At 36.0% G+C, this 8,353-nt stretch overlaps 1 protein-coding gene across 2 annotated transcripts; it reads right to left on the bottom strand.

Moving 5' to 3' along the window:
* Positions 1-1,081: 1,081 nt before the first annotated feature.
* CPISCA (chloroplast-localized ISCA-like protein) lies at positions 1,082-6,582 on the bottom strand. Of its 2 annotated transcripts, none has more exons than XM_088945392.1 (3): positions 6,323-6,582; positions 3,242-3,460; positions 1,082-1,377 (listed from the first exon to the last, which is right to left on the bottom strand). In XM_088945392.1, exons 1-3 carry the CDS (start codon positions 6,459-6,461, stop codon positions 1,235-1,237), a joined length of 501 nt encoding a protein of 166 aa, XP_088801518.1. In that variant the 5' UTR covers positions 6,462-6,582; the 3' UTR covers positions 1,082-1,234. The 2 variants fall into 2 exon arrangements, with proteins under 2 accessions (XP_088801518.1, XP_088801517.1); XM_088945391.1 differs by having other exon boundaries at positions 6,311-6,578.
* Positions 6,583-8,353: the final 1,771 nt, after the last annotated feature.

Raw genomic sequence — 8,353 nt, 5'->3', positions numbered from 1 at the left:
AAGTTATGGCCTCCAAAATTATGTGTTGTAAGTTGTAACCCTTAATTGGATGAGCAGATCAAATGGATCAATGGTTCAACCGCTTGAGTTGAATGAATTTTAACCATGAAAAATCTATGATGTGGGAAAGACATGGTATGGAATGAGTTTTGACCAATCAAAACTCACCCATGAATTTTGATAAATAACACATGATTGACTATCATTTTTCAGATATCATATCTTTTCCATATCATAGTCGAATCCATAACGAGTTGGAAACATTGATCAACTATATGGGATCGGCTACATGAATCATGTCTTGTCATATTATCCAGAAACGACCTGGCCCATCTTCACTCTATAATGTATCACATGCTTAATTTCACGTCCAAATTGAGTTTTGCATTATTCTAAAACCATGCCAACGATGATTGCGCAGTGGTTATTTGGAATTCCCTCTCTTCAGCAGAAGGCTTGTAATGGTATTATTATTTTGGATTCGGATTCGGATTTGGGGTTCATATTGAAGAGGGCACAAAGAACTAAGGATTCTTGTGTAAACATTGTAGTTTTTTTTTTTTTTTTCAACTGCAATAATAAGAAACATTGTAATTCCTTTTTTTTTTCAATGAACATTGTAGCTCATTTGCAAGGAAAATTCATCTCAAAAACAGGGATGGCTTCTTTAGGTCTTTCTGACTTGAAAAATGTACATTTGGGTCCGCCATAATTAAGATAGCATTTGTTAATGTTCCATTGGATGTTATGCATAAACATTACAGTGACCCATCACAAAGAGGAGGGAAGGGCATGAATGAGGAAATCTGCATAACAGATGCAGAAGCACATATACTACCTTATAAGGCTATGTTGGTCTCTCTCTGCCTCTCTCTCTCTCACACACACACGAGGCTAGAGCTGCAACTCAATAACAGAAAGGAATAGATTCCATTGAGCGTCTAATATGGTAATAGAACCGCCAAAGTATAAGCATGAGCAATTAAGTAAGAGTTGACTACCACTGAACTCTGTAGTGTATGCATAAGCATGTTCAGTGCAGCTACAAGCATAATGTCCTGGCAAGTGGCAACACTGGAAGTTTCGTAATACAATCATTTGTAAGGATGTTTTAGTTCTACATGTAATTGCCAACCAATCTTTAAACAGTTGATAGGCACTCACCTGATAATTCAATCTAATTTACACAAGTATATCCATCCTATTTTCATTTAATTTTGTTCTTAACATGAGCTTACATCTCAGCAGCAAAGGATTTGCCACAACCACAAGTCTGTGTAGCATTTGGGTTCTTGAATGAGAAACCTCCACCTATAAGTGCATCGCTAAAGTCCAACTGCATTCCATATAGGAAGAGAAGGCTCTTGGGATCGCAAACTGCAAAATAGAAAGAAGTCAGGGGGGAATAACCACATAAAAGAGATGATGCTAGAGATTGAAGTCAAATCTTGCATTAATATGAAAATTGTTATACTTTTAATGAGCAAGGACTACAAAATGATGACTTCATGTTTGAAATTTGGCCATCTCATGATGTTGCATTGATGTGTTAGGCACAAGTCGATACTACCATGTAGATAAACATTGGTTTACCATAAAACACATATTTCCAATTAATATTTGTACATAGTTCTATTTTTTTACAATTTTAAATAAAATCAAAGTATCCTTGATTTATCTTACTTATATTGAGAAATGATGTATTTACCAGGGTAATTATTTTTTATGAGTATAATTCTTATTTAGTTGATTTAGTGCTTGTAGAGGATTTTTATCTCCTTTCCGCTTTCTATTTTTCACTCAGAGACAGCAGAGGGGCTTGATTCCAGAGCACCTTATTAGAGAGGTGAGAGATTAGGCATCTATGATGAATTAAGTAGGAGTTGTAGAGTGAGGAGTTGGGAATCAAGATTCCCTAGCAAAGGTAACTGGGTAGGGGAGGAGTGGGGAAATCTGAATTGTAGACTCATTCTTCCCTGAGTAGTTTACGTCTATTGTTGTTTATTGCAGTTACTTTCCTCTGGTGAGTTTCCATTTCTGTCTTGCCCAGCTTGCACTGACTACTGCTGCACTTTTACTTTCAACTTAGTGACAAAAAAAGCCACCCCACCCTCAACATACAATGCAAAACAAATTAAATAAAATCCCCCAACTTCTTGCTGGCTTCTCTCTAAACTGAATAAAGCATCTCCTGACCTATTTTGGTTCTGGATCAGGGAACAAGGGAACAAGATCAACAGAAACGTTGGCCCCATTTGGCATGTCTTTCTGCATGGGCTACTGGGCCGTCGTCTGTTTAGAAGCCCGGCAGCCCGCATTTTCATCTTTTCCAGTTTGGTTGGGGAAAAATCTAGCCACCAAAAGACTCCACCCCAAAAAGACGCGAGAAACTCAATTTGATCTTATTTCGGGAAGCTAGAAATGAAGCTTCTCACCTTTTATTGTCTCATCTTCACGCAGAAAGACATGCCACCAACCAAATGGTCTGTGGGCTGCCAAGATCTTTATGTAAAAGCCCACTACGTCTTTTGGCTGTCAGATCTTTCAAAAAGGGCTTGCCAAACGACACCTTCATTAAAACCAGAAAAGGCAGAGCCAGGAAGTATATATAATGGTGACTCTCAAAGGGGAAAAAATGGAACCCCATGTACCAAAAGAATCCTACCACATTAAGATCTGGCCACAGTACATTTCACACCTCTGTTACACCACTTCTAGCAAGGTAATCAACTAGCTTATTAGTAGACCTCTGGAGATAGTGGAACAAGATTTTCACCCTTGCAGCCAGAGATCCTAGCTCTAATACAATGGTAATGATAACAAGGACCAGTTTCAGGATTCAACGTATTTTCAGTTTATCTATCTTGTATGCCACATGTACTAGTTTTTTGGAGTATAAGTTGTACAGTTGCCCTGTTAACAATTTTCAATTTCCTGGGCAAGCAATTTAGGTAGGAAATTTCTTTCATCAGTACTCAAATAGAAAATTATTAATATGAACGAAACTGTTCTTTATTTGATATCTAAATTCAGTTTCTAGCAGGACTACTGTATGTTGCGGTTTGGTGGAAAAATTTTGGCATGCCACATTGAGGTGCTATATGTCAGTCTTGACAAAGTTGACTGCCCGAATTTTATAAATGCCTTGTTCAACGATAAAGAGATCCTGGTATTTCAGTACTTATTCCACTCATTCATAGCAGAAAGAAAGTGAAAAAATAAAGAAGATAAAGAGGCATACCGATCACAAAACCATTGTATTCAATGACTGAGTCATCAGGTCTTGTGTTTTCTCTGCTCTCAAACTCCATTGTGTAAGACATGCCAGAGCATCCACCCTGCTTAACACCAATTCTTAGGCACAAGTCCTCATTCCTCTCAGACCTCATCCTATTCAAATGTTTCAATGCATTCTCCGTCAGAGAAATTGCAGGTGCAAAACCCCCAGAGGTTGGTGGTGCTGAAAAATTGAATCCCTTGTAAGCATTATTATGATTATGCACTTACAAACTTAATATCAAGGAAAGTTTCAGGTTTTTCTTTTTCTTTTGAAAGGTGGTAAAGATTTCATTAAGCAGAACAAAGAAGGGGGGAAAAGAGGATTACAAAGGGAACTACAATAACCACTATCATATCAGATTATAAAATAATCATCCCAAATAACTTTTTCCCAATGCGCATTGTTATGAATCTGCTCTTATGAACTTGTTGATATCAAGGTAAGCTATCAGGGTATTTTGAAGCCTTCCTTCTCTCAACATTTGTAACAGGAAAATTAGGAAACATAATGGGGAGTGGAAATGAGATCTTGTATATATTCACAGTGGTCATTGCTTGATGAAATGGTAAAATCTAAGGCTGTTAAGTGTGAGAAATGAGAATGCAGGTTCGAGTCTCAGCCACTTTGTGTAAAAAAATAGCAAAGGTTAAGTCTGTATCCAGTCTAAACCAAATAGCTGAAACAGACATTGGGTAAGGGCCTTTTTCTTTATCAGAGATTCAAATCATGAAAATCTTAATAAAATCTCTCAACATTTTGAATAACAAGTGAACAATACCAGTTTATTTACAACATATTTAACATTTCACAAGTTAAAATTTCTTCCTTTTATTTCACTAATGAAATCCTCCAGAAACAAAGCAAGACATATAGAATAAATTTTGAGGTCCTTAATCATGAAATGAATATGACATATTTAGAGAATCTAAAGAAAGAAAAATCAAGCAGCACAATTTAAGGACATCCTTCTTCAATTTCAAGTTTTTTTTTTTTTTCAACAACAGTACCTCCATTGGAAACAGAAAGTTGAAATAACTTTCTTAACAATTAAAACAAGTGATATTTCTATATGGTCCAATATCCTTAAGAATAGGAGAATGTAAATTAACTTTCCTACTTCTCACACAGATCACACATGACCCACCAATATGAATCTCAATATTGACATTTTTTCAAGGCAAACTACACAATCAGATCACTGAATTGTGAAGCTATCTTGGTAATATGCACAGAAAGTTCAGGCTAATTTGGTACAAAACCCTTGAGATGAACAATCTCATATAGAAAGTGCAAACATAGAAGGTTTCTCCTTCCATCTCCTTACCTTACCCCTCTAAATCATTATAGAAATAATGTGTATTATCACCAGAAACTTGTAGGAAAAATAACAGACATGTTGCACCCTGAATCAAGAACCCAACCTTAGAGCTTGGGAGCTTGATCTAAGGAGCTACTAGAAATGAGAAAGGAATATAAATAATAACTGAACTTCTGCATTGTCCCAGTGAATCATTTTAAAACAGCTAAACAAGAAATCAAAAGATGCCTAATCTCATTAAACAAATAGGAATGCCTTGAAGGACCTGTCCCAAAGCCCTTGCCCATTATATATTTCTAATTGTTATCATCAATATTTATTGCATAGATTATTTTTCTATGGCCTAACCATAAAAGAAAAACTATCACAAATTCATCAGAAGTTGATAAGGATATCGGCAAAAGAATAATTATAAATATAAAAATGAACTCTCTCTTTATTGATTTGAAATTTCAAATAGCAAAAGAAAAGTTCTATTTATATAACCATTGCCTACAGAACAAGGATGTGTGACATGCTAAATATACATGGCCGATGACCCATCTCAACATAACCTATTCCAGCCTTCATATGTTATCATGGTGCACCATCCCATTGACATGTATTAGCTATATGGTGCAGCTCTAAAAGAACAGTTTCCTGTATGGTTATGCTTCACCTTCCTCAAAGATCACCCTTTAAGCTAATAATATAAAGCCTAAAAATTGAATGTTCTAAAGAAGAGTATCTTCATCATGTGATAAAAGAAAACCCAGTAAAGATCATTATAGTCGATATCAATTGGTCTTGAAAACTAGAACTGCCGGTCTTCCACCATACATAACCAATATCGGTAAGGATACTTGATTCTGATTTTCCAATTTCCTTCTTTCTTCTTTTGATTTTATCAACCATGGCATCCTCTTATCTTCAGCTACTTCTTGCAAAAGCAGCACCACTGTGGTTCTGACATCTTAAATAAAGATGACTGATAAGCCATACTCTTAGGGTCTTTGACATTACCATCAGTGATTGTTGTTATCTCCTAGGGGTGTGCACCTAAATGATTCTTATTTCCCAACTTCATTCTAGATATATTGAGGGAAAGTAGACTAATGGTTTGGGCACGCTTAGAGAAGACCATCTTTAGCAACAATGAGAAGAAGTTACCTGGTACAAATTGAAGGAGGAAGGAGCTAGAAGAACTAGGGCAGACCAAATAGGACATGGACTGACATAGTGAGAAATGATTTAAGGACCTATAATTTAACAATGGATAGCTATGGTATTGAACAGAATGAAATGGCGGAACAGGACTCGATGTAGCCAACTCCAATATAGATGGGACAAGATAGCTCTTGAACCATCGCTTTAAGTCCATATTATCAATTTAAAAACCGTAAGCAAGATGACTGCCTCCCCCGCTTGAAACTTTTTCCGATAGCTTTTTAATTCTCAGTAGTCTACGTGCGAAAAGAAATTAACAGAGCTACAGTCCTACTACTAGAAATATTATATAGGAAAACCAAGATGCAAGTAAAATTTTTTCCTTGGAGAATCATTTAATAAAACAAAAAAATTGTGACACGAACTGACCAACCGTCGAAAACACGAATACATGAGGTCTCAAAAACATCAAGAAACTGACAAATTCAATATTTCAAACACAAAAATAAGAGAACATAATTAGAGCCAACAACCCAGAAAAAAAGGGAAAGAAAAGAAAAAGGTACCAGTAACTAAACTTGATCGAATCGAGATTGGTTTCCTATTGAGATTTGAAGGCGAATATCGAAAATAAACGGAATTAGAAGTTCTGGGCACGGGCGAGTATATGGGCAAACGGCAAAAAGATGGACTCTGAATGTTCGCAGAGAACGCCATTAGAGAGATCGCAACAGAAACAGAAAAAGAGAGTTAGGCAAAGTTCTAAACGAAGAAATGGAGCGAATCGTCAAGTTTTCGTTTATCTTTTCTTTTCCTCGTTGTTATTTATTTGTTAGTTGTTGTTGTCTGGTTAAGACTTATATAAACAAGAAACCTTGTATGAGATCAGAGAGGCCCACTAATCTACTCCATCTTAAGTACGGGCCCAGTGGATGAAGAATCTGATGGTTAGACCATTATCAGTAGAGACTATTGTGTGTATCGTTTCGTATTGTAAATAATCTTTTCCGTTTGCTCATCCTCCAGAAAATTTTGAGGTCTACGGCTGCTTAGTAGAAGATACTTTTGTCAGGGGCACAGACGATCTCCACGTGGCTCTTGTCCGTTTGTTCCACCGTGACACACACGGAATCGTTTTGTTCGAGGCTTTAGAAATGTACGATTCCTATTAAGGATAAATTGCTGAAGAACCCCCTGAAGTTTATTATCGTTTTTGAAACCTCCCTAAAATTTGGAAGTTGCAATCTTTCCCTATTGTTATTGTAATCCCCATGCATGAAAATGTTCAAAATGGATAGATTGGAAGGATTTGAGGTCAGGTAACAATTAATGTGAAGAGAAAATTTAGAAAATAATGAACATTTTTTGTACCTCTTGTTAAAAGATTTTAACAGAAACGTCTACTTACAAATGTTAAAAATTTTAGGGGAGATAACTGTAATTATTAAATTTTAGCCAGCCTCACTTGAACCAGATTAACATGTATCAGTCCCTTCCCTCAAACAAATCCCACAAGTACGTTAATAATATTAAACAAGTTAAAATAATTATAAATATGGTATAAATAAAAAATGCATTTTTTTATATAATTTATACAAAGAGAATAAGAGATGCATCACAGTCAACAAATATTAAAAGTCTAAAACATGTAGATACCAGAAATGCTATAGTACTAGAAAGGGACTGACTAAGATACCAGAAAGATATGATATTCTAAAAACTTGTGGTCAATCAATTAGGATCATAAATGAGTTAACCAATCAAGTGGTATTTATTAAAATTCATGGGGTGGGCTTTGATTGGTTAAAGCCCTTTGGATATTATAGATTTTCTCCATATAAAAACTTTATTAATAATACATCAAACTATGTTGGAGCTTCCAATAATATATTAAAAATTCATTACAAAACACATTGATTTGTCGTTAGAGCAATGAGTTTAATAGATCATGGATAGATCCATCTTATACTTCTCATGAGAATCAATTAGTTTATTTTTTCTAAAAAATTAAGAAAAAAGTGCCACGTGCACTTGGAACCCTGAACTTGACCTTTTTCTTTTTTTTTTTTTTTTTTGTTCAAAGCGGTTGCTCTAGAACTTGACTACAAGGGTGGCAATTTTCCTTGTCCCCGACGGGTACCCGGGCTCCCTGACCCAATGGGGTCGGGTATGTGAGGTACTTTGGTGATTCAGGGTCAAGGATGGGGCGATCCCTAAATCCCCGATCAAGTTCGGGGATGGGAATGGGGAATGCAATTCCTGCCCCGACCCAACCCCAATTAATATATATATATATATATATATATATATATATATATATATATATATATATAATATTATTCATTTTTAAAATATTAATTATTAAAACTTAAAAAACAGTAAATGTGTAAAACACTAAACTAAAACCCTCGATAGAGGGAAGAGAGAAGTCAAGAACTCTCAACTCTGTCTCTAGAATAGCTAAACTAGTGAACCCTAGCTTCGTGTGTGCCTTGGTCTTCGACTCTTCATCACCGACCGCTGTCGCTTTCGCCCGCCATCGCCGTCAAAAGACTCCGAACCCTAGCTTCGTGCCTTCTCAAGCGATAGAGAAGAGATACTCAAAGAAG

This window comes from Nelumbo lutea, chromosome 5 (genome assembly GCF_056320005.1).
Source record: "Nelumbo lutea isolate HS-2025 chromosome 5, American lotus-T2T, whole genome shotgun sequence".
In the NCBI taxonomy this organism is placed as follows: domain Eukaryota; kingdom Viridiplantae; phylum Streptophyta; class Magnoliopsida; order Proteales; family Nelumbonaceae; genus Nelumbo; species Nelumbo lutea.
This window is presented reverse-complemented; position numbering and strand designations above follow the sequence as displayed.